The sequence below is a fragment of the Ptychodera flava genome, chromosome 10 (genome assembly GCF_041260155.1).
Source record: "Ptychodera flava strain L36383 chromosome 10, AS_Pfla_20210202, whole genome shotgun sequence".
Lineage (NCBI taxonomy): Eukaryota > Metazoa > Hemichordata > Enteropneusta > Ptychoderidae > Ptychodera > Ptychodera flava.
In genome coordinates, this window is record NC_091937.1 from 34,824,490 (window position 1) to 34,852,489 (window position 28,000).

A 28,000-nucleotide genomic window follows, 5' to 3' on the forward strand; every position below is an offset into this window, starting at 1 on the left:
TATAAGGAATTGTAATATCTATAGAAAATGTGGAGAAAAACACACTATATCAATTGAACGCTATTTTGCATTTGTATTCTCTCTTAACATGCATTCTCTCTTTACAACAAGTTTGATGCAATGGTATATCAACTCTTGAAATGGCGGTTTCAGGTAATATAAAACTCTAAAAACCTTCATAGACCTTCACATACAGCTGTGTGTAGCTTTTATCATTTTCAGTACTTTGTGAGATTACAGCCATATTTGGCAGTGCCAATTGAGCATATTAAAGAATGGCATTTGCTGATAACATGTCTCAGAAATTCTATCCTTGTGTAAATCTATTCTGTTATCCAAAAACAACACAAATAAAATTTTCAAAGATTTCATGTTATTTAAAACCTGAATTAATTTATCAAAGTTCAGTTACTGATCAAAACATATTTGCACGTGTACTCTCTAAAAGCTTCTATGTTTAAATGTTACAGAATAATATGGATTTCACTGACATCCATTTACCTATCTTTTAACCCTTTACTTGGACTTAATGAACTTTCTAAAGCAAGTCTTTCATTAGGCCATTGAAAAAACAGTAACAAGGGAATAATCGCAACTGTCATACCCCTCACTGTTTAAAGCAAGTGTCTCTCAGTTCAAGAAAACATATCAATCCATTTAATAGTCCAACACAAACTACATCATCTTTGGTAACATCAACTGATGTTACTGCATGCTCAAAGAAAAATGTACTTTGAACATGATAGGTTAATCCAACGGAGTCTTCGTTCTTCTCAATCTTCCAAACTTTTATGGATTTGTCATAGGATCCAGTTAGTATAAACCTCTCTTTATGCATTTTGACAGATGTGACCATTCTTGTATGACTTTCTATCTTCCTTTCTTTCTCCAACTGCTGCTTGCTTTGAACTGCACATCGTCCAACATATGCAAGAGTATGCCCATTGTTGGTGTCCCAAGCCTTTAGTCGACAGTGGGTTGTACCGGACAAGACAGTGTGCCCATCTTCACCAAATTTTGAAATATTACCCCATTCATTTTGATGTCCCATCATAGATAATATTACTTTGTATTCCCCATTGTCTTTCTCTCTCATCTCTGAAAAATAGTTGTCATAACAGCAAGTTACCGTTCTACTATCATGAGACACAGCAAGATGTTTCATATTGAATCTTGGACCAAGTTGTATATCTCTTCCTACTTTCTTTCCAGTTTCCAATTCATGCTCTTCCATAACATTATTCCGTGATCCAATTAAGTAGCTCTTCTTGTTTGGGAAAACAGTGAGACACTTTATGCCACACTTTGACCCAAAGTTGCTTTCATCTACCCGACTACATGTACCAGTTTGTACATTCCAGCATCTTACCGTGCCATCAAGAGATGCTGATAAGAGCACTGTTGGTTCAACCAAGCAAAGGGCTGTAACAGGTCCTTTGTGTCCTGACAGCTTCTTTACCTGTTGGCCTTTGATTACATTCCAAATGGTTATTGAAATGTCTTCATCACTTTTACAAGTAGACAATAACATGGGATTAGTGTCTTGAAAATAGCCCACCAACTGTGAGACACAAGATGCTACCCTTCCAATTTCTTGTTCTCCATCAATTTCAAGCAGCTTGGCAGAACTTTCACTCTCCAACAATTGTTTGGGGTCAATACTGGAGAAGGGTGTTCTACCACACCCATAGATGCTACTCCTGTTGTTTGTTTTCCACCAAGATATGAGACCATTATCAAACCCAGCAAACATGAGGACTGAGTAAGTTTTGTCATCACAAACAGACTCACTTTCCAACAGAAATATACTTGTAACTGAACTGTTTAGCTGTAACTGTCTCTTCAGTTTTCCAATGTAGCTTTCTGTGTTGTTCAACCCAATTAAATTGACATGCCCCTTTTCACTGCCACATAAGAGTATTTCATTGTCTGGTGTTAGATAAAGGGATGTTACCAGATCATTATCTTCATGACCACTTGAAATCTTTGACTCCATTTCATTGTTTAAATCCCACAGGCGAATTCTGCTCACTTCATCCCAGCCGACCACATATCCATTCCTGTTAACTTTTTCAACAATAGGAAATGTATACAGCTGTTTTGAAACCACAGATACGTCAGGTTCATATTGTTCACTTAACATCAAGGAAAATCCTGATTCGCTTTGGACAGAAAAATCACCCTTGGATGATTTCTGGCAAGATGCAGGGTCTCCTTCATCATCTCTGGTGAAGACATTTGAAAGAATTTTGTCAACTTTGTCTTTTGTAATTGTCCACTGACTGACACTGTCCCCAAATGATGCAGCAATCTCGTTGCAGTTTACAGCAATGTCTTTGACATCGTAAAACTCAGAGATCAGTTTACAGAGAGGAATGCACTCATCCAGATTCCAAAGTATCAGAGTGTTATCAATAGAACCTGATACCATGATATTTCTTTCATGGAATCTTGCGGCCTTGAGAGCTGTTATGCCATACTCATGCCCAAGCAGAGGATTGCAGACATTTTCCCTTCTATCCAGATCCCACACATTGATAGTTTTGTCATCTGAGCCAGACAATCCATATCCTAGCTCTTGTGATATAGCAAGACAGTTTACACTATCAATGTGTCCATGAAATGTGTGCACACATGAGAATGTAGACAGTTCCCATAACTGTACTGTAAAATCAAGTGATGCTGACAAAATCATATTGCCTTCTGCCTTGACAGCAAGTGCAGTAACAGCTTTGCCATGACCTCTCTGTATTAAAACTTGCTTTGTATGGTCTGGGTCACAATCCCACAGCTTGAGTGAGCAATCTTCTGACCCAGATGCCATTGCTTTACGATCTTTTGAGATGCCGATATATCGCACTCTCTCGGCATGACCTTGGAACAGACGTTCCTCCTTATAGGTAATGAGTGACCACATTCTAATTTTACCATCAGCTGCACCAGTGAAGACATGGGAGTCGTTGTTAGTCACAGCACAGGCAATGATTTCACATCCATGTCCTTTTAACTCAGTAATCAAATTTCCATTGTTAAGGTTCATGACAATAGCATTCTCATTGATTCCAACAGCAATAACCCTTTCATCATCATGTGTAATCGCAATTTGATAGATGAATTTAACCCTGGAATCAAACTGCCTGAGTTGTTGGCCAGAATTTAGACACCAGACCCTTATTGTTTCATCTTCAGAGCCAGACACTACTTGATCACTTTTACTGGTGATACACACTTGACGGATTGTCTTGTGATGACCTTTCATTGTTAGGGTGCACTCTTTTTTTAACATATCCCACTTACGGATTGTTTTATCTGCTGAGCCAGACACAGCAAATGATCCGTCAGCAGAGAGTGTCACACAAAATACATTATCATCATGGCCAGTCAGTGTATGTACACTTTCAAAGTCATCATCCAGTGGCCATACTTTGAGTGTCATATCAAAGGATGCAGTGATTACAAAGTAATCCTTTGGATGAATGGCAAGACCAAACACAAGCCCTTCATGGTGGTCACATTCTTTGCCAAGGATGGCCTCTCTTCCCGTTGCTCTATCCACTACTAGAATGCGTGCCTTCTTATAACCACCAGTTCCAAGCCCTGCTATTATTCTCTTGTTATCATGGGTAAATGCAACACACAAAACTGTGGCTTTGTTATCTGGAATCGATCGTTTTAAGTAACCACCAGGCTGAGTAAGAGAGGAAGTCAGCGGAACTAAACTATATTTTCTATTTACTGTCTCATCAATCTTCATCTTGCTAACAAGGAGTTGGACACTAGGTTCTTCTATTTCAACAAGGGATCCTAGGAGTTGATACGGTAATTGGTCCTTGTCCTTGCTAATAATGCGTGCCGTAAAATTTAGAGTTTCATACAGCATGACTACGCAGTCTTCAATTGCTTTTTTAAGTGACTTAAAGTGTTTAAAATAAAGTTCAAAGTCCGAGATGACTGCAGCTATGTCTGTTTCTCTTAGCTTCCTCTTAATCCATTCATATTCAATGAGCAGTTTTCCAGCACTTTGTTCATCACCAGCCTTCAATAAATGATGCATGAGATGTTGGTAGATATAGCCATCATTGTTTATCTTCCACCATGGAGTCACAATTCCTGTGGTTTTTGTCTCAACTTGTCTGTTCTTTGGTTGATATGTCACATCTGACACACTATGTACAGCTGATTTTGGTGGGCATGTTGCTTCCTCAGCCTCGGCACAATTTAGGGATATTGTATAACAGTGTAAGAATGCTTCTTGGCGCCTTTGAAAGGATCCTTTCCCAAGCATTTTGTTAAATTTATACTCTGCATACTGAAGTACTAGATCATGAACACCATAGCAACATTCATCAGAATCTGACTTTACATCATTTACCAATGAAGACTCCTTCAGAGCATACAAGTCATCATCCAAGTAATCATCATCATCATCATCACCATCATCATCATCATCACCATCAGATTCTGCATCACTGTTGTCATTGGAAGATGTCAGAGAATTTTCATGGCTCCAAAATTTTTTCAGAACATGACCTGGAATTGCAGTGTCTTCTGGAAAAAGTGCAAAATCAAGAAATCTTCTCTGCAGTCTTGTAAGTTTATCCTGTAGCATTTCATCTTCTTCAGATTCTTCATCTGATCCAAGAAAGTTGAAACTGACATCAAATGCACCATTTAGAGAGTACGAATAGCTTTCTGTCCTTAGTTTGTTAACTTTCTGCTCCCAAAATGCGTTTCTTTTACTCAACTTTTGCAAAGTGCGTTTCCATCTGTTACTGACATCCTTTGAAGAACTGAATTGTCGCAGAACAGATCCGATCAAAGCTATGGCAAGTGGGTGATCCTTTAAGATGTTTTGAAACTCTTTGAACATTTGCCCAAGATGTAATTCTCTGATTTTATTGGCATCCATACCTGTATATCTCAGTAACATTTCTCTGGATTGCTCAATACTAAGGCCACCAAGTTTGAAAGATCTTGCCTTGTTGAAACTGATAACATTATCATTACGTGTAGTTAAGAGAAGCTTACACTTTGGCCCTAACACATTAAATGGTATAACATCAGTTTCATTCCAAACATCATCTAGAATAAGTAAAATCTGCTTGTCCTTTGTGCTTTCCCTTAGCCATTCCTGCCCTGCCTTAACATCTGGAAAGCTTTCTTTCTTACCACTGAAGTAGAACTTTAGAGTATTGAAAGAACGTAGAATGTCAGATTTTTGAGAGATTGTCAACCAAAACACTTCCATATTTAACTCCCTGCACACTCTCTGTGCAATTGCTTTTGCTATGGTTGTCTTTCCAATGCCTCCAAGTCCCTTTATGCCTATGGGAGTTGATTGATATTCATACTGATCCTGACGTTTAGCATCGATAATGCCAACTGGAGCTGATTCTGCACGGTCAATTAGCTGCAAAATTTCATCAATTTCAGCAGGTCTGTCAACATATTCTCTGATAAGAAGGTCAACTCCGTGACACTTCGCTGTGAAAAAAAATAGAATGACGCAAGATATTAGTTTCATTTTGCTATTCTTCAGGACAGTTTTTAATCTATCTCTAAGTTTTTAAAAATATACTCTTAATGTTGGAAGTGCGCTCAATTATGTTTGAAATTTCTTATCTATGTTAATGACATACATGATATTTCCATATATGCATAGTATTGTTTGTGGCTTCATCCCCTTCACTTCTTAGTATGTATGTTTATATAATGCATGTGATGGGAGCTCATTTATATGTGTTGAAATTGGAAAATGTAAATATCATTCTGGATTCATTTTTTCACACAATGATGTATTACAGTTACCTTTGGAAACAGACCCTTCCTTGAATTCTTTACGATCAAAACCAGAACTTCCTGCAAATAATGAACATATTAGTGAGACATTATAAACACAGCAGAGGTATATTGTACACTGTGGACATAAGTTTCAGTGCGCTTATGCAGCATGACATATTGTCTTGGTTTGCAATGCTTTTTTCCACATGATAATTATGAAGTAATCTTCTTATGAAAGAATTAATCAAACTGTGAAACTATAATGTAGCATGATGGAAACTTACTTTTTTGTAGGGCAAAGTCAAGGGCATTTTAAATTCAAGCTTAGTGAAAAGAGATGATCTAAGATGGCATACTATAACCTTCTTTACATTGTATATCTAGAAACACTGCAGTGGGAAAAGTATCACTTCTTCAAAGAGTGAAGGTCACCAGATATCTATCCTACTTTTCTGTCTAAAAGCAATATTATTTTACCAATTATGTCATCAGTGGTTTGTAGTCTGAGCCAGCGTGGCGGCCATTGACTTGCTATAATTGATGAAAACATCTGATAATGCATTATTAGCTCATACAATCATAATGAAATGAGTTTTCGTTCTAAAACAGGAACAGTGCACATATCCATATGTAAATGAATCTGTTTACTGTTGTCTGTCAATCACAAAGTCAAATTCTAGTAACTCATTTAGATTTCACCAGTATCTGACAAATGACCTATTTAAACATTTTACCAAATATTAGCTTTTGTAATACAAAAGTTGCCACAAAACAATAGTTTACCAATGGAACTAACTTTTGCATTTCAAATGAAAACTGGTAAAAAGAGTTTACAAGTACCAATTTTGCTGTTAAAGCTTAAGTACCAGTTTGATCATTGAAGGGTCTTGTGAGAGATCAAAGAGGTTTGTAATTTTTACAATTTAGGCTGTAATGATATCATTAAGAGTAAGGTAAATTCTTAGCGATTTGAAACAAAACTGTGTTTGTCTTTCATTTCAATCATAGATTGGTGGAACATGTGTCTGAAGTTTATTTGTCACTGTCATAAGGGTAATTTAATTATCAACTTGCTGACAGTACACTGTTACATGGCATCCCCTACTATCATATTTTAATAGCTACCATCAATAATGAAGCAATTTTTGGTCTTTTCAGTCCTACATACACATATATCCCCACACACGTTCATCATTACATTTGGTATGAGTTTGTTAAAATTGAAAATTACTAATTAGCTAATAAGAACCTTCATGATTCATGATGCACATTTTAGCTCATACTCTGTATGAAAAATGTCATGAATTATTAAATGAAACTAAATAGCCATACCTGTCATTGTAGAACTTGCTTGACTTTCTGTAGGCAAATAATTGGTCAAGGAATGACTTTCTGTAGGCAAATAATTGGAATGGAAAACCGGTCAAAACCCATTTTGGTCTCTTGTAATGAATATTATATCAAAATTTAACACAAACAACTTCCTCTTGACAATCTTGTGTACTAAAAATATGTAGAGGCAATTATCACTATCAATGACCTGAAAATACATCTGTGGGGAGCTGTTCACAAAATTTTAAAATTCTGTGGGAAAATGCTGCTTCTCACCAAAATGAAAAGAATCAGAGAACATTTTCAAAAGCTAACAGAAAAGTTTTTAGAAGAAGACTATGTTGTGACAAGAATATAGAAAATTCCCCTACCTTACAGAAAAAGTTCACACATGCAAATTTTGTTACCATGTAAATTGGACAAACAGATGGATATACAGACACAGAAAGACAAGTACATGTAGATAAACAACGACTGCTCAATAACTCTAAATGCTATAAATACTTTAAAATCATGAACATATTGTTCTTTCATCTGAAATGTACCATACCACACTCTCTGTCAGTGTGTGTTGAGTAATAAAAGATTGATTGATTGATTAAAATAAGACCTTAAAATGACACTTATTCAGTATCAAACACAAACCTTTATATTTAGTAAAGTCTTCTGCCACACTTCTCAAGCCCATTTCAATTAAGGTATCTTCAAATTTTGTGTGAGAGACCTGTCCTTTATGGCGCTGTACAACCATCCGAAGTAGCTGATACTTTCGCTCTCTGACATCAGAGTCAGTAAAATCATGTTTTACTGTATCGATATCAACTTCCGTCAGCGTCATGTGTCTGACAAAATCTCTACACTGATCAAATGTCAGGTTTTCCCTGAGAAATATCAGCTGTTTAGTTATCATGCTGTCAATCCTCTGCTCCGAACCTGCAAAAATGTAAGAAATGTTAGCAGTGTTTCAATATTGAATATACGGTTAGTTTTCAATCGGGTTCGAACCCACAACATACAGCATCAGTCGCCTAGCAGAGAGGCCACAGAGAGAACCGCTCGGCTAAATCCCCACTCTCAATAAAGAGTGGTTGAACTTACAGAATGAGATGCTTTCGCAATAATTCCTTCAAGAAGTCTGGGATACAGAAATTTGTATACAGTGTGTAATATAGTGGAAGAGCCTCTAAGTTTGGAGCAAACTTTACAAAAATCAAGTGTACACCTGTGCAAGTGGAGAGAGTTTATTTGCTAAAATATAATATCAATATTTTTGTGACTGGCACTTAAAGGCAGAGCCTCCCAAATGCAAGCTAATGGGGGCGTTCATTGTGTAAGTTTGACACCAAACAGGCAACACGCAGACACATGTTCTAGAAAATGCCACTTTTTAGTTTTTTTCCGGCCACAAAAATGCAGAAAGACTGCAAGTGGTCAGCGTGAAGCTGCTGCCAATCAAACTCAGTGGTTTATTCAAATTCAAACGTGAATGAAGACAATTTTTTTGGAAATTCGAGTGTTGGTGGCGATTTGAACCGAAATAAATAAAACTCTTTGTATAAGTCTTTTTGCAGGATTAGCAAAAGTGACAAAGGGTTGAGATCAGTTGATGTAATTATTGTTATAGAAATCAAACATCGTACTGGTCAAGTCTTTGACTGGGAGGAGAACTCAACTAATGCGAAAAACTGGGATTGAAAATTGTGGCTTTAAAATGAGAAAACATGTGGGAACTGAAAATTGAGCCACTGTTCTAAATGAATGTTAAGTACAATGGGACAGTGCATTAACCATCACCAGAGGATTTGTAGTATTATACATAACAAAATATCAATGATATATTATTATTGTTGTATTAACATTTCTTTTAAATCAATGTCTCTGAAGCTAATATAGACATGGAAGGTATACCGGTAGTGAGTGCAGAGGTCCTTTGGCAATACAGTGTAATTCTTATGGCATTGTTCAGTATGGCTCATACTTACAGACCCCCTTTACAGAAATTCATTAATAGCCTGAGGATAGCAAACTGTCATGCCTATAGTGTCTCATCGTCTGCAAGCCGGGTCGTTAGCCAGACAGGAGTCTTCCACTATTAAAATACGCCGTGCGTGATCACGCTGATATACTAGAGAGGTTTACAGTTGCGCGTAATTTTGATCAGTACGCGTAGCGTCTTTGTCACATGATTAAACCAGATGTCGCGTACGTGTAGCACAGACATTCTCTTACACTTCTACATGTAGTCATAATTGCGTGTAGTATTTTTGAGATTTTCTCAATTATTTCCACGAATTTAGACAAGCAAAACTCAAAAGGTATCATTGTAAATTAGCAAACATCTTTGATATCAGAATATTTCGTAGTGTTTGCAACTGTACAAGAAGTACGTGCAATAATTTCCTTACATGAACGAAATGTTGTAGTGGCATTCCACTTTTTGCCTGACGCCTAGCTCCAAAAAGAATTCTCTAAACCGCATAAATTACTGTATCAAAGAATATCGGCTGATTTAAGGTAGTTCGAGGGTACAACAAGCTACTATAAGAGTGGTCCTCATGTATCGAAATTCATGTCGAAATTACATGAATTTTGCATGTTTCTGAGAAAAATATGCAGCAAAATAATCGGGAACGCACAACTTAACCTCTCTATTCACACCTGAGCACGGATACGCATACGCCACTGCACGCCGTCAGATGTACACGTAATTACGTTTAACTATACCTCTCTATTGTGCGAAGGAAATCTGAGAGAACTTGAAAATCAGGCAGATCAATCACAGCACGTGTTACATAAACACAGAAATCCGAGGTGGTGCCAGCAAAGTGCACAGTGTGCAACTGCGACATAGATCGACGAACAAACTTCACATCAACGTTTCCCAGTCACTTACTTGGCATTCTAAATGAAGTTTGCTGAGGACTTGACGATCTTGTTGGATCGAGGTACCGTACATTTGTTAACCAATTAATCGCCAAAGTAAATACTTTAGCCTAAGCTGCAAATTTACACTCTCGCTTTAAATGTGTACGCGAAGAATTAGAAATGAAATGTAAACAAGGACAGCGATCGCTGATTGGCTAGTTATAGGTCTCATACAGTCATGTGGTAGCGCTTTAAAAACCACGATCTGTGGGCTCAATCCTGATTTCGGGAAGCATCGGTTGCCTGAACAGCAGGCCTTGGCAAGCAAAGATTATAGTGTCTTTGCCATCTGTCTCTCACACTATGAAGACACTTATATACAGCCAGTTTGACAAAAAATCTTGAAACATTAAAGAACTATTAGACAAGCGGTTTCTGTGACAATGATTCATTATTATAGCAATACTTTGATACTGCTCCATTCAGTGTACTTCACTGTATGAACAACATGTACAGTAGGTGTCATCAAATTTGACACAGTCTTACTGAATGCATGTTACTTTTTATAGGACTTGAACTCACAATATTTACAATAGTTATATATCTGGCCTATCAATCTGTTAGCTGGAGCCCCTCAAAATATATTTCAATGAGTGTCCTGAAAACAAGTGCTATTTAATTGTGTTTGCTTCAAGTTGGAACTTTCAATTTTAGACCATTTCAATGACCGGTTTTCAATTTTGGTGATCAACAGTAACAATTTGGAGGTTGAAACTGTTAATTTTTTTTTGGAAATTAATCAGTTATGTAATACACAGACAAACAAGGCATAAAATGTGCGGTATAAACTATACATGTAAACCAAATAAACTGATTAGAATGAAATTAACAAAGTTTGTACCTTTCCAATGTTGAACATCAGTGAAAAACATATGACAAATTGAAGATTTCATCACAATTTCAATATATCACATTAAGATAGCCCCTAGGAACCTGTATACCAAATATCAAAGCTATCAGACAAGTAATGTTTTGATAAACAATTATTTTGACCAAAAATGGCAAAAAATATCCCCCCAAAATTGTAGATTTTATCATAATTTGAATAAATCATATTTTGATCATCCCAATGAACATGTATACTAAATATCAAAGTTATAACATGAGTAGGTTTTGTGAAAAAAAAAATTGACCAAAAGTGACAAAATTGCTTTGATAATACAAATTTGCATATTCTAAACAATTTGAACAAACTGAAATGATCATCTCTAGGGACTTAAAGCTGTCTGACCAGCAGTTTTGAAGATGAACATTTTAAAAGATATTTTTGACCAAAAATGACAAAAATAATATTTTATCACAATTCAGGTATGTAAGGGTAGGTCAAACCCCAAACTCGGGCCGCTGACTGGGACTCCCAGTTGCTCAAAATGCACTCTGGGACCGGTCCCAGTTGGTTTCCAGGACAGTGCAGTCCCAGTTGGCTTCAAAACAGTTTATCATCATCATATTTTGCATCTACACAATAAATATCAAGTCCATAAGCACTGTGGTTCTCAAGATATTTGAGTGGACGTACATCCTCACAAATGCAATACACACACATACATACATAGATACATGCATTCATATATACATACAGCATGCATGCATGCATGCATTTACATGTACATACATGCATACATAAATACATAAATACATGCATGCATACATACATTGATTATTATTATTGCTTATTTTTCTGTCTTTTGTCTCTCCGCTAGGTGAATAGATGCCGTATGTTGTGAGTTCGAACGAGCTCCTGCAGATGAAGACACGTACTGTATTTCTGTGTATGTCAATGTGTCTGGCTTTACTTAGTTCCCCATATCATGAATCAAGCAATGGGAGATGCATTATTTGGATGTACATAACTTTACCAAGTCTTGAGACTCTGTCCTTAGTGACTCTGCATTTCCTTAGCTCAACAACTACAGTTTTGGAAAGAGATCTCTTTCAGGAAATCATAATTATTCCATGTAAATTTCTTGGATGTAAATTTTATGAAAACTCACCCGCCATGGCTGTAGGAGTCTGGTCTAAGTATAAAGTGCTTGATCCTTTGCTGATCTATGCTGTAGCTGACATCTATAAAAAATATATGACAAACATTTATATTTCGTATGTGAAAAATTATTTTCAATATGTTAGCTTTCACCAGAATAGAGTACAAATTAACTTAAACATTAACATTCAGTACGCTTTTTTAGCACGCCTGAAATACATGGTGCTATGGAAAATGGCACTTATCTCAAGGTCTTTAATTATACATACAGTTTTGGGAAGCAACAAGACCTCCAAGAATCATGTAATTTATAAAGTTATCAAGGTCACATGTGTATCACATCACAATATTTTAGAATGAAGTTCATAATCCACCAGTGTTATGACATTGCGATGGCAGAATCTTGGTTTTTCCCCTCATAATGTATTTGTGACAATGTACTGCTCCCAACGGATTTTATCACCCTTCCCTCTGTACACAAGCAGATCTGAATAAATTTGGTGGGTTTGGATAGCAAGAAACTCAGTGTATATGAGTATATCAATATTTATTTTAAAAACACATGGATCCAAACCACTATTGACAGATTTATTGCCCTGCATGGCAAGATTTTTGTCGTAGAATTGAGGAGGGGACTCACCCATAAATAGTTTGACATCGCTTTGCCCCTAGTGGTTAGGCTTAAAGGCAAAATCCACTCCAAACATGCTCCTCCCAATGAGAGTATGGAGCACAGAGTCATGCAACATCTAGCATTTCACTGGTATGATTAAATAAAATTTTTAGTTTTTGTCACTCAATTCATGAGGTATTCTTATCATCATTGCCTTTTGCTTTGGTAGTTGTGTTTAAAAATCTCTATAGGATTGATTCCTGTAAGATAAGGCCCTATATGATTCCCATATGGCTAGTGTAATAGTGTTTTGGAATTTTTTCTTAAAGGACAGACAAGGTTACTAAGGTATAGGTGAATTGCACATAAAGGTCATATACCGGTAGGTATCACACAAGGTCTTGTGTAAGTGTCGCCTGTCCAAGTTGGCTGTCCTATAGACAATATGACGTCAAAACAAACTCAATTAATCCACATCATTCCAGGTAATAAAATTACCAGGTCGCATAAACATAGCCTCAATGACAATGGCTCACATTTGGTTTGTTGTGGCAGGCCAGAGTCAATATACTCACAAACAGTTTATCCTGGGAACACGAATACAAAGTTTTCAATCAATCAAACAAGTAATTTAAGAGAAAATGATATTTTGATTAAAATGGGAAAATGGGAAAAGTTGTCCCAAAAATACAAATATGAAAATTTCACTTCAACTTGAAGATACTCAAGTAAGGTTGCCTCTAGGTACATGTTTTATTTGACCAAGAATTTGAAATGTGAAAATTTCACAACAATTTTCACAAATCTGACAAAAGTTAACCTAGGATCAAGAATAAATTTGAAAGCAATCTAACAGAGATTTGAGAGGAAAGGAATTTTTGACCAAAAATGGGAAAAATGTTTAAACAAAATGATTTTTTGATCAAATGGAAAAAAATTGCCACAAACATACAAATATAAAAATTTCACCACACTTTGAACAAATCTTAGCAGAAGCTATTCCTAAGATCACACATACAATAAGTTTCAAATTAAGCTAATGTTGGAACAAGCAATTTCACAGTAGAAGATTTTTTTACCGAAAATTGGAAAAATTGTCGCAAAAAAACAATCTAAAAATATGACCACAATTTGAACAAATCTAATAAAATAACAAGTCATCGTTGATGACACAGTCCCCACTTGTTAATGGGTACTTTGATTACAAGTCTCAGAGAGGATAGAGTCCTCTTCATTAATTAGGTCTGTGATAAAAATACTGTGATACAGATGGCGCTCAATGGCCAAGAATGAGTTCCATGGTGATGAAAACATAAAACCAATGTAGGCCACCATCCTAAAGTTCATAAAATGAGTCAACTAGGAATAATTTAAGAGGATGTTGCAAAACATTTTTGCATACAATCCTAACACTGAACAGATTATCACTGGTACCATATTTCGTAAAGTTTGATGCAGTATTTACAATACTATGAGATCAACATCTGTATAAAGTTTCATCAAATTTGACGTTGTATTAATTTGTGGCTATATCACTCTAATTAGGAAAGTTCATTACATATGCAATTACAAATTAATTAAAATGACACTGATAAATGTCTTTTTCAATGTTAAAGCAATGTGAGCTTAACATCTGTACAAAGTTTCATGAAATTTGATGCAGTATTTCTTGACATATCAGCCTACTTACGAAACTTCAATAATTGACATGTTACTGCTACATGACGTGAAACAAATTGACGAGCATATGTATGAAATAGGTCAATGTCCTTGTACCAACTTTGAATGATACTGGTGGAAATATGTCTGAGTTATTGCTCTCAACATTAGAAAATTGTAACAAAATCACAGCCATGCAGCGATATTTGATCTTACTGTTTAAAAAATCAACACGTATACGTATGACATAAGTCAATGTCCATGTACCAACTTTGAATAAGATCAGTTGAGACTTGCCAGAGTTGTGGCTCTCGACATGAAACAACCATAACAAAATTGCCACCATGTGGCCATATTGGACCATCTCGTGAAACCAATCGACATACACATGTATAAATAAGTAAATATCCTTGTACCAACTTTGAATGAATTCGCTTGATATGTCTGAGTTATTAGAATTAGAATTAGAATTAGAATAACTTTATTGTCCAAAAATTGGAAAATCGTCTTTTTATCACTCGCAGTAAAATACATACAATAAAATGAAATACAAAAAGTTAAATGGCACACATAGAAACACAATTACAAAGACACTGCTGATCAACAGCACATGAAAGTGAATTAAAAAAAGTGGTTAAAACTACAAATTGAGTTCAACTCATTCTGTGTTGTTTAAAATAGATATTGTTGACGGAATGAAAAAGTTTTTGTAAAAATTTCTCCCAGCTCTAGGCACTCGATATCTGCGCTAAGATGGAAGTTTCTGAAACAATCTGTAAAGTGGATGTGTGCTATCATTAAGAATTGAACATGTTTTTCTATTCATGGAATTGTGATATAAAACTGATAAGGGAATTTGCTGTGTTCCAATAACTTTGCTTGCCGTATTGATTACACTACTAAGTTTAAGCTAATTTCTCATGGTAAGATTTCCATACCACGTTACGATGTTAAAGCTTATCACACTTTCTATTAGACTTTTATAAACTCGTTCAAGTATACATTGACTGACATTGAAGCTTTTCAGCTTCCTTAGCAGAAATAATCTTTGTTGTGATTTTTTAGTCCCCACGGACACCGTCCGGGGGGACTTATAGGTTTGGTCATGTCCGTGCGTCCGTCCGTGTGTGCGTGCGTGCGTGCGTGCGTCCGTCCGTTCACCCAGATATCTCAGAGACGCCTGGAGCGATTTCGTTCAAACTTGGTACAAGGATAGTACCCTACCTCATACAGATGCACGTCGATTTGTTTTACAATGCGATCAAATTTGGCCGTGTTAGAGGACTTTTTAGTTTTCACCTCCATAGACTCCCATGTATAAGGCAGTCCATAGACTCCCATGTATAAGGCAGTCCATAGACTCCCATGTATAAGGCAGTCCATAGACTCCCATGTATAAGGAAGTCCATAGACTCCCATGTATAAGGCAGTCCATAGACTCCCATGTATAAGGCAGTTCATAGACTCCCATGTATAAGGCCAAGAAAAATAAAAAATTAGTTTCTCATCGTATTCATATTGCAAAAAGGATGCAGTGACACAGTTTTTAGTCCCCACAAATAAAGTCCAGGGGGCTTATAGATTGGGACATGTCTGTCCGTGAGTCCATCAATGAGTCCATCTGGTCACGCAGGTATCTCAGACACTTTGACAAAATGTCACGTGACCTTGGTGACCTTTGACCTCAAATATACATATTTGTCCATAACTCAGTAACCACAAGTGCTAAACCTTTCATACCGGTATATGGTATGATGGGACACCTTATGACACCACATATTGTACCTCATTAATTATGTGCATATCTAATTTTTAGCGAGCGAATAGAGCTAGAGGTCTGATTTTTGGTATATAGGGATAACTTAGCAATACAATTTTTTGACAAAATGTCACGTGACCTTGGTGATTTTTCACCTCAAATATACATATTTGTCCATAACTCAGTAATCACTAATGCTACACCCTTCATATTTGGTATGATGGGACACCTTATGATGCCACATATTGTTCCTCATTAATTATGTGCATATCTAATTTGAGCGAGCCAATAGAGCCAGAGGTCTGATTTTTGGTATATAGGGATAACTTAGCAATACAATTTTTTTTGACAAAATGTCACGTGACCTCATTGACCTTTGACCTCAAATATACATATTTGTCCATAACTCAGTAACCACAAGTGCTACACCCTTCATATTTGGTATGATGGGACACCTTATGACGCCACATATTGTTCCTCATTAATTATGCACATATCTAATTTTGAGCGAGCCAATAGAGCTAGAGGTCTGATTTTTGGTATGTAGGGATAACTTGGCAATACAATTTTTTTGACAAAATGTCACGTGACCTCGGTGACCTTTCACCTCAAATATACATATTTGTCCAAAACTCAGTAACCACAAGTGCTACACCCTTCATATTTGGTATGATGGGACACCTTATGACGCCACATATTGTACCTCATTAATTATGTGCATATCTAATTTTGAGCAAGCCAATAGAGGTAAATGTTTGACTTTTGGTATATAGTGATAGACTATAGCATAGAAATTTTTTGACAAAATGTCATGTGACCTCGATAACCTTTTACCTAAAATACACGATTATGTCAATAAATAAGTAACCACAAGTGCTATGTCCTTTATATTTAGTAGGATGGGAGACCTTATGACAACACATGCTTTACCTCGTTAGTTATGCCCATATATAATTGTGGGCAAGCCAATAGAGCCAGATGTCTGAATATACGGATTAATTAGCAATACAATGGTTTGTTTCAAAATGTCACGTGACCTTGATGACCTTGACCTTGAATATGCATATATATGCATAACTCAATAACCACAAGTTCTATACGCTTTAATTTTGATAGGATATTAGACCTTAAGATGTCACATCTTGTACCTCATTTATTATGCACATATGTATTTCTTGGCTGGCCAATACAGCTAGAGGTCTGATCTTTTTTCCCGATTTAGAACCATAACTTAGACATGCCTCTTGTTTCAAATTGGGAACAATGACATAGACCTATGTGTCCATAGATCTGAACATATACACTCCAGTGATACTTCTTAATGACCTCATTTCCCTGCCCCATCAAGACTAATACTCCTATTACAAGTGGGGACTATGTCATTGTCAATGACTTGTTGTAAATAATATCGGTGTTTTCCTGGAAACAGAGTTTGTTGTCAATGCCGGTGCCAGGATATTTAAACAAACTCACAATCTCAACCTCCTCATCATCACTTACAATTACTTAAGATGTTTGTCTTTCTCGCCTATTATCACATACCAATTCTTTTGTTTTTCCAATATTGAGTTTGAGAAAGCTTTGTTTGAACCAGGCATTGAGTCGACCAATCTGAACAAAATATTGAGACAGGGTGAACTCGTCTTTTAAGCAACCAACAAGAGCCATGTCATCTGGTTCCGGACATGAAAAAATCGGGGAAAAAAATGGCCACAAGGCGGCCATATTGGATTGTATCACAAAACAAATCAATGTGCATATGTATGACATAGGTCAATGTCCTTGTACCAAGTTTGAATAAAATCAGTTGAGACGTGCCACAGTTTTGGCTAAGGATCGTGAAAAAATTGTAACAAAATGGCTGCCATGCAGCCATATTGGACCATATCATGAAACAAATTGATGTACACATGTATTACATAGGTTAATGTCCTTGTACCAACTTTGAATAAAATCGGTTGAGATATGCCTGAGTTATGGCTCTGTACATGAAAAAATCGTAATAAAACGGCCGCCTGGCGGCCATATTGGATTGTATCACAAAACAAATCAACGTGCATCTGTATGACATATGAAGTAATCCTTGTACCAAGTTTGAATGAAATCCCTTCTTGCATCTCTGAGATATCTGCGTGAACGGACGGACGGACGCACTGATCGACGAACGCACGGACATGACCAAACCTATAAGTCCCCCTGGACTGAGTGTCCGTGGGGACTAATAGGGGACCTGCATACCAAATTTCAACAAAATCTGGCCTTTGGTTACAGAGTTTTTGCAATTTGCTCAATGTATCTATGTGTTTTGTTAGAATGCTTTGCAATTCTTTTACAACTAGATTTATTTAGAGATTGCATAAATTGGACTTGTATGGATTATAACAACAAATCAGTAACAAGTGGTGCTCAGTTCATTAGTCCCCACGGACACCGTCCGGGGGGACTTATAGGTTTGGTCATGTCCGTGCATGCGTGCGTCCGTGCGTGCGTGCGTCCGTGCGTGTGTGCGTCCGTGCGTCCGTCCGTCCGTTCACGCAGATATCTCAGAGATGCCTGGAGCGATTTCATTCAAACTTGGTACAAGGATTACTTCATATGTCATATATATGTCGATTTGTTTTGTGATACGATCCAATATGGCCGCCAGGCGGCCATTTTATTACGATTTTTTCATGTACAGAGCCATAACTCAGACATGTTTCAACCGATTTTATTCAAAGTTGGTACAAGGACATTGACCAATGTCATAGATATGCACGTCAATTTGTTTTGTGATACGATCCAATATGGCCGCCAGGCGGCCATTTTATTAGGATTTTTCATGTACAGAGCCTTAACTCAGACATGTTTCAACCGATTTTATTCAAAGTTGGTACAAGGACATTGACCAATGTCATAGATATGCACATCAATTTGTTTGTGATACAATCCAATATGGTCGCCAGGCGGCCATTTATTACGATTTTTCATGTACAGAGCCATAACTCAGACATGTTTCAACCGATTTTATCAAACGTTGGTACAAGGACATTGACCAATGTCATAGATATGCATGTCGATTTGTTTTGTGATACGATCCAATATGGCCACCAGGCGGCCATTTTATTACAATATTTTCATATACAGTGCCATAACTCAGACATGTTTTAACCGATTTTATTCAAAGTTGGTACAAGGACATTGACCAATGTCATAGATATGCATGTCAATTTGTTTTGTGATACAATCCAATATGGCTGCTGTGTGGCCATTTTATTACGATTTTTTCATATGCAGAGGCATAACTCAGGCATATCTCAACCGATTTTATTCAAAGTTGGTACAAGGACATTGACCTATGTCTTACATATGTACGTCAATTTGTTATGTGATACGATCCAATATGGCCGCTAGGCAGCCATTTTATTACGATATTTTCATGTACAGAGCAATAACTCAGACATGTTTCAATGGATTTTATTCAAAGTTGGTACAAGGAGATTGACTAATGTCATACATATGCATGTCAATTTGTTATGTGATACGATCCAATATGGCTGCCTTGCGGCCATTTTGTTACAATTTTTTCGTGTCCTTAGCCAAAACTTGGGCATGTCTCAATTAATGAAGAGGACTCTATCCTCTTAGGACATGTAATCAAAGTACCCATTAACAAGTGGGGACTGTGTCATCAACGATGACTTGTTCCCCAAGGAATGCTCACAGATTGCCTAAATATCATACCAGAAAATTTGATGAATATTTTGTCTATGAGGAAATGAAGCATCTTAATAACTTCCTCATCAGTGTATTAGTGTTAAGCATCAGTATTGTTACTCAAATACCCCACATTGCATGTGATGATCATGTATTGGTCCATCTAACTCGATCTGCACAAAAAATACCTTAAAAATACAAATTTGCATACTTCATCACAATTTGAAAAAATGTAAGTTTGGTTATCCCTAGGTAACTGTATACCAAATATCAAAGCTCTCTGACCAGCTGTTATGAAGAAGACTTTTTACCAAAAATGCCTTCTTTGAGCTAATTTGCATATTGTCATCAATATAGAAAACATAAAAACTTATTTCTTATAATCATATTTTGCATCTACACAACAAATATCAAATCTAAAAGTACTGCAGTTCTCAAGATATTTGAGTGGACGGACATCCTCACAAATGGACATACATACATACATACAGACTGATGCCGGATGCCGGACGGATACCCATCCCAATAGCTTCTATGGACTACAGTCTATAGTAGCTAAAAATCAAATGTACTATGAAGCTGTACTTGATTTTATTTGATTACATTAGTATGCAATATTTTTTTTCGAATTTTTTAGTATCCACATAAGAGTTAATCCTCTGGTCTCATGAATGTTATCACAAAAGAGAGGCCTACAGGACACCTGACACAAAGTCCTACAGGACAATGTATTGCCCTATAATCCTTTATAGTGTTTACATAGGAAAAGCCTGTCCTATAGGAATCTTATAGCGTTCCTTAAAGGTTTTATGAAAGTGTTTGAGAGAGTGATAACAATAGTAAGAAACATAAGTGCTGAGATATAGTAGCAGTAGATGTTCAATACGAAAACCCTTCACCAGTCAAACTTTAAAAAATGAACATGTTTAGGCACATCACAGGCCTACTTGAGGAAATATGCAAATTTCTATTTTGTTCTTGCACAATAGTGCCCAACAGACCGCAAGTCGACCCTGAAGCATTGGGAAGTAGTATCAGTTAATTGCCTATCAGCCTTCAGCTTCCCCTAGTGATGGGCTTCTCCCAGTGATCTCTCTACTCATCCCTAATCCCCATGCAGTTATTCAGGCTGTGTGCAAATGTCTGGTCTTTAGAAACCAGCACCATTAAGGGAGAACCATTTGATTTCTATTAGGGTTGACGAATATTTGGGGTGGGGGAGGCAAGTGTTTCTTTGCCTAACTTCAAACCCTGTTTTGCCTAATTGAGCCAGTACATGTATGCCCATATCAAGTATTGTTTTTGCCTATGGTAGAAATTGAATAAAATATAAACAAGCAACCTAATGGCCAGAGCTCTGCTGTGTTTTGTATAGAATAACTATTATGACATAAAAAATTTGCAAGATTGTGAGGCTTTGCAGAGTGATATTCATGCTCTTTATAATCAGAGTGTCAAATGGGGTATGACATTTTATACAGGAAAGTGCAGTGTCCTACATTTTACACGTTGTAAAAATTCTTTGAACTTCGATTACATCATGAATAGCAATAGTATGGTATCAGTTAAAAAATATTGTGACTTAGGTGTTGATCTCACTTTTGACCTGAATTGGAACACTCATAGAGATCGTATTTGTATGAAATCTAATAGATTGCTTGGCATGATAAAGCGCACATGTGGCTAAAAATATGACTCCAAAACACTTAAACCTCTTTACTGTTCAAATGCGTAGCCATTTGGAATATGGCAGTGTTGTTTGGGCAACCCAGTCTAAGCGTAACTTAGTTAAAATTGAAAAAATCCAAAGAGCTGCAACAAGATACATTATCCCACCAATGTCAATTATATACAGAGACTAGTTGCTGTAAACCTTTTACCCCTGTCATTACACAGGGAAGTTCTTGACCTCATCTTTTTTTATAAATGCACCACACAGTTGTACTCCATTCATGTTCATAAGTACGTCAACACTCGTTCATCTAACATCAACACACGTTCTAGTACTGATCCAAATGCACTTTATATGAACCATTGCAAAACTGTTACTTTCCAATATCTCCTCTTCAATAGAATTGTCACTCTCTGGAACAATTTACCAGTCATAATTAGAACTGCTACTTCACTTTCTGCATTTTGCCAGGCAGTAAAAACGGTATTGGGATAAATTTTTAAACTGTTTTGATCCAGACAACACTTGTTCGTGGATTTCTAGATGTTTGTGCAGTAATTGTAGACCATAGTACACCTTTTTGATTTTTGAATTTTGTTTTTATTTCTTTTACTGACTACCTTTTGATCCTCTTGTGAACATTTTTCTCTTCTTTGTTAATATTTCATTCCATTTGGGGGACTGGCTTTGTATAGGTGATTTGCACCTGTTTCAGTCACCCTATCCATTGTAGACATATTTCTTGTGTTTATCTTGGATGAATAAAATAAATAAATAAATAAATAAATAAATAAATAAATAAATAAATATGTGCTTTGAAGAAGGTGGAAATCTTTGATAGCTCATTTCAGGATGGCCTGGCCAAAAATAGCAAAAATAGCTCCAAAAATACACAATTGAAGATTGCATCATATTTTGAAAATATCACATTAAGATCATCCCTAAGAACATGTCTACCAAATATCAAAGTTGTTAGATGAGTAGTTTTTGAGAACTGTTTTGACCGAAAATGGCAATAATGGCCCAAAATATACAACATCGCAGATCTCATCGTAATTTCAATATATCATATTAAAATAACTCCTAGGAACTATGCCAAACATCAAAGCTATCAAACATGCAGTTTTGAGAAGCAAATGTTTTGACCAAAAACGGCAAAACTTGCCCAAAATACAAAGTTGCAGATTTCATCACAATGTCAGAACATCATATCAAGATAACCCCTGGGAACCTGCATCAGAGGAGCAGGTTGTTTGAGAATTTTTTTTACCAAAAATGACAAAAATTTTCCCTAAAATAAAAATTTGTAGATTTCCTCAAAAATTTAATATATCATATTTTGATCATCCCTACCAGAGTTTATAATGCAAGGGAATATAACAGAAGTGTAGTTAAAACTCACAGCACACGTTTTTTGACAAGATGTTGAAATATATGATAACATCAATGAGAAGTGGTTTGTTTTGTGACCTACTCTGTCAATAGAGAAATTTTAAAAACATGGCAGGATGTGTTAATACTAAACCACACCAAGCTGCCTCTCAATGTACATAGATAGACTTATAAAGGTCAGAAACTCACAGAGGTCAGGAATACAACACTTTCTATCACAGGCTCTTGACTCAATGGAGGCGAACCGCTAGCCGTCACTGATACAATAAAAATTGATTTTTATTGTATCAGTGACGGCTAGCGGTTCGCCTCCATTGAGTCAAGAGCCTGTACTTTCTATAGCATTCTGCTTTTCATGGACTCTTTACCAGTTATCTCTTGTACATTAAATTGAAATAACAGAAACATGGATTGTAAACTCCTACTCTGGAACACACCAAATTATATATAGATGTAGTTGCGAACAGTGGCGTATGTAGCTACAGCCATGAACCGCAATGTTACCATATTGGCAGTTGACGAAAAAATGCATCGCTCCTATATACGGAATAGGCCTACAATTATTTCGTGCAGGATTGACAACAGAAAAGTTGTTATCACAGCGACAAAATAAAGAAAAACTGCTATAGCGACTTCATCCACCTCCCAATCGTCCGCGCGCACGGGTCCATTCGTACTACTGACTTCGAGGAGCATCCAGCTGCCCAGACAAGAGACCTTAGCAAGCTAAGATGCCATGCCACCTCTCCCAAAACAAATGGTGCTCCCCTTACCTTACCACTCAATTAAACCTTGTCCATGGAACGCAGATGCGTTCCCCCGATGATACGTGACAGCAGACGACTTTACCGCCAAACCGTACGTTCAGGCGATGAAATAGCTGACCGCGTTCTCTTGTTGAAAAGCTGTTATCAAGCGACCTCTGAAGCCTCTATAAATTTGCCTTCTCTCGTGCGTCGAGTCTTGTGTTTGCAAATTTATGTTATGGAATGGATGGAGAGGCAAGAAACTCGTACCACCGTCGACAAGTATAATGTAGGACATCGTACGTGCCAGGTGCTAGATGCCAAGCCTGTGGGTTGCCTTATCGCTTTATCAGCGGAAGGAGTAGGATTAAAAGCCTTCACCCTCTCTCGACATCCTGTTTTCTTTGAAACACCGAATTAAAATACCCTGTTTACATCAATCCAACTACAACAGTCAAGTGTTTGATTAAACGTTAAGCAGAAATCTGTTCCTTATAATTAATCAGGCTTTCAGGAAACAACTTGAGTTGATTGCCAGTGGTCCTATTTTTTCAGTTTTAATGTGACCACCATATAAAAAACCAAAACCAAAAACAAAAAAAAATCACAAAACAGCGATATGTAGCAGATTTATTAGATCTAAATTGCGAAATGTAGGAGTTCTTAAATAGTTTCTTTTCAATAGTTTAAAAGGAGGGTAGTTAGAGTTATTGTAACAATTTAACTCGGTTATTGAACCTCTCGTTTTTGAGAGTGGGGATTTGGGGGTGGTTCTGTCTGTTCCTTTGCTTGGTGACTGGGTGCCGTGTGTTCTGAGTTCAAACCCTATTGAAAATACCGTACGGTACATAAGCTTATACTGTTACAATTTCTTTCATGACCATTCAGTGTAGTGTTGGATCTCTGGCGTTTGAGTATGGGGAGCATAGAAATTCCAGAGCGATCTGGACATACTGGCTTTGTGTCTACCTATATCTCCGGAAAGTTTGAAATATATACATAGTGTCAAATTAGTTTGGTAAAAATAAAAATAAAAACAATATATTATGTTTCCGTTTAACATGCCTTCAGGAGGAAGTATGGGAACTTTCCCTACGGTGCTGTCGGGGCGGGAAAACACGTATATTTCCATTTGGAATTATGTATGAACGCACCATATTTAGGCCATAAGTTAAATCGACTCGATGACCTTACGACTCGGGTCACTCACCCTCTCAATGTGTTTTACGAATTCATAACTATCCTCGCGTTGCTACAATTTGCTACGAAATACCCCCCCCCACCCCCACCCGCCCATTAAGTTTGCACTCTCTTTTCAATTCATTCTCGACTCTCAACGTTTCTCGACATTCCTTTCTACAGATACATGTACCGCCTCCCTTCTACAAAAGTCCCCCATATCATCTCTTTATCTCATTCCCCACCCCAAAACCCGTCCGAAAACAACTGACTTGCAAATACCTTTCCATCCATCAGGCCTCTTTCAAACCATCCGCTAAACATGAGCATTACCATCCGTCCGCTGAGAAATCGCCACAAACGCAGGTTTGTTGGTTGCCCTATACGTTCCGATCAATGTTGCCGCGGTGTTTTATTTTCAGCAGACAAACGCACTAACTGAAAGATATTTTACTGGCAATTTTCCCAGAAAATGTCAAAATGCCTGGCTTTCGATATTGGACTGCTTATATAGATAGGCCTACGTGTTTATGAAGTAAGCTGTGACTGTGATACGATCGGGGAAAACCCAACAGCCTATATGAGTAACAGCTTGCACACATGCGCAATAAAAAATGCAGGATAGGATGTCGACAAAATTGAGTGAATAGTATAAATAGATAATATCATTGTCGGCAAATTGGGATCACTGACAATACAAATACTAAACCCATCATGTTGATATAGCTTATTCTTGGTGCTTTGAGGATTACAATGTCGCTCTATATACTCTTTATCATTTCCTGAATTTTCTCTGTGAAAACTCGCAGCTTCATAAATTCAGGTTTTAAAAGTGTCTAAAATGTAAGAATAGGAAAATGAAAGTGGTAAACCGTTAATTAAACATTATTGAGAAAGGTTCTTTGAACTTCAAAAGTTGTAGGTGGACCGCATCCCTTCCAGTCCAAATTTATTTGGTCCATATTTTAGGCCAAAGGATGCAAAGGCATGTAAGTTTTAAATACACTGATATTCTGGTTGCGTATAAAACGGTAGCCACAGAATTTCTCGTTTCTTTGACTCTTTATTAAATTGAAAAATAGTACTTGCTTACCATATACAACTTCTGTTCTGCGCAGATGAATTAAAAACTCGCGATTCATAATCTGGCAAGCCTTAGGCTACCTAAATTTTCTTTTGTTCTGTCTATTTTAACGATTACTCTCCGCAAATCTTTGACTATACTTTGCAAAAACGGGTTCATGTGAAAGCACAGAACGGATTTCGCTTCATTAATTACTTTGTCAAGTAATGACTTCACTTATACTTGATGGGCCGCTCAGAAAACATTTTGCATTTAACTTTCGATATGCCTTGCTACAACACGCAGACTACAGCCAACATAAAACAAAAACTTGGCATACGGCCAGAGTTACATCACAGATAATCAATGACGCTAACTGTTTCGTCGGTGGACATTATTGGCTTAGCAATCTTCAATAGATAAGGGATTGGACAGAAATTTCACATGGGGAGGGCCAGTGTCTTTCAAATGACGCTGCACAAAAATAGCGACCCTTCAAATGTGTTTGCTCAAAAAATTGTTACCCTCTGTGTTTCACAGTCCATATATCTTAATGGACATATAATTTCTCATTTGACTTATGACCTTTCAAAATAGTTATTAACCTTCCAAATAATCACTTTCATGCAAGATTTCAATTCATTCACGAAAGAGAGATTACATTTCACAATATTTCATCTAAATGCCCTCAAAATAAACAAAAAAGCACAACATATCGCTCCCTACAATGGCATCTTGAGATACTGACATACACTGCACATTGATAGTGGCATTTCACAGGATGATTACTGTCTTTGATGTAACATCACATAGTTGATTGAACCCACTCTCTGTCGAGCTAGATTCCTATCTGCAGACACAGGACTAATCAGTGATATCGTCTAGACTTTGCCTCTCCGGATTACAAAACTGTGTTTTAGATTGTATGAGTAAAGTATATGAGTGAAGTGTGAGTAAGCCTTTAATAATTAAAAGTGCAAAATGCCATTTTCCACTAAATGTCAGAGTTCTTGCAAGGTACTGACTATTTCAAGTGAAATTAGTGAAAATAAATTTCTGTGCCGTATTAAAAGTTAAAATTTTCCCTCCTTCCGCTATCAACAGCCTCGTTACATTACACACTTTTCTGTCCTTTATCATAGACCCTAAAAACGGAGGGGTCTATGCCTTTATCACCTATGAATTAGAATAATGAAATTTGAAAATGTAAAATTTGCTAATTTGACCCTACCTCCAGGACAATCATACAGCATATGACCTTCCCCGTATGACAGGTTTTTCAGAATATGACCTTCCCCGATTCTTCCATCCCGCCCCTCAGAATAAATGAAAGCTCCCTAATATCTTTACTTTCAGACAGTTCAGCTCGTGTTTACCGAAACCTTTACCAGAAATAAATCCTCACTCCGTAGTGGACGAGATTTCACTACAATAGATTACGTTACGTTACATTACATTACATTAGGCGCTTTAAATAATAATGTTTGTTTGCCGTCCGCGTGATGGTGGGTTTTCAGGGAAAATTAAGAAAAAGACGATGTTAACACTATTACAGATAAAAGTAGGCCTATTATGTGTCCAAGAGAAACCAAACTAAAAATAACTTGTGTTTTTTGGCTGTTTGATGCCTGGCTGGCTGGTAGCTTTTTCAAAAGTCCAAGTAGGCCTACTGCAAACAAAGAATTTTCTTAAAATGGCCTTGCATTACATTACATTACATTAAACAAATAAGTACAAGATGGGCACACCCACAAAGTCATGACGTCATTGTTTCGAGCGACACAACACGCAATAAAGGCACCATATTGGCGGCACTTGCTACGGTTTGTTGCCCTGCCACTTTTTTAATGTTGCCGTAAACTTCCAATTTCCAACACAAGAAAACTAAGTACCACTAACAAAGTAAACTGACCTATATACTATGCCAACGCCACATTCAAGTTACTGTCTTAAAACGCGATCGCTTATCAGCCTTTAATGCAAGTGGGTCAACGCCCCGGGTCACCGCACTTTAATAGCGCGCATATCAACAATGGAGGATACCACTGAAAGACTAAAGGTTAAAGAAATAGATCAATATAATCGGAAAATACCTTAATTGTCGCCAACAAATGTGCTCATTGCATTGTAAGCTGTTTGTCTTCGCTGACACGTTGCTCGTGGCGGGGGATACTTGAGGGCGATGTCATCGGATATGGA

General features: G+C 37.0%; 1 protein-coding gene across 4 annotated transcripts; it reads right to left on the reverse strand.

Annotated features, from left to right (window-relative positions):
• Window positions 1-49: 49 nt before the first annotated feature.
• Window positions 50-27,997, reverse strand: LOC139142617 (apoptotic protease-activating factor 1-like). 4 transcript variants are annotated; one of them, XM_070712624.1, is made up of 6 exons: window positions 27,895-27,997; window positions 12,033-12,105; window positions 7,759-8,046; window positions 7,114-7,173; window positions 5,809-5,859; window positions 50-5,484 (listed from the first exon to the last, which is right to left on the reverse strand). In XM_070712624.1, the coding sequence occupies exons 2-6, from the start codon at window positions 12,037-12,039 to the stop codon at window positions 608-610; spliced, it is 5,283 nt and encodes a 1,760-aa protein (XP_070568725.1). In that variant the 5' UTR covers window positions 12,040-12,105; window positions 27,895-27,997; the 3' UTR covers window positions 50-607. The 4 variants fall into 4 exon arrangements, with proteins under 4 accessions (XP_070568725.1, XP_070568724.1, XP_070568726.1 ...); XM_070712623.1 differs by lacking the exon at window positions 27,895-27,997 and adding an exon at window positions 25,021-25,220; XM_070712625.1 differs by lacking the exon at window positions 27,895-27,997 and adding an exon at window positions 23,587-23,907.
• Window positions 27,998-28,000: the final 3 nt, after the last annotated feature.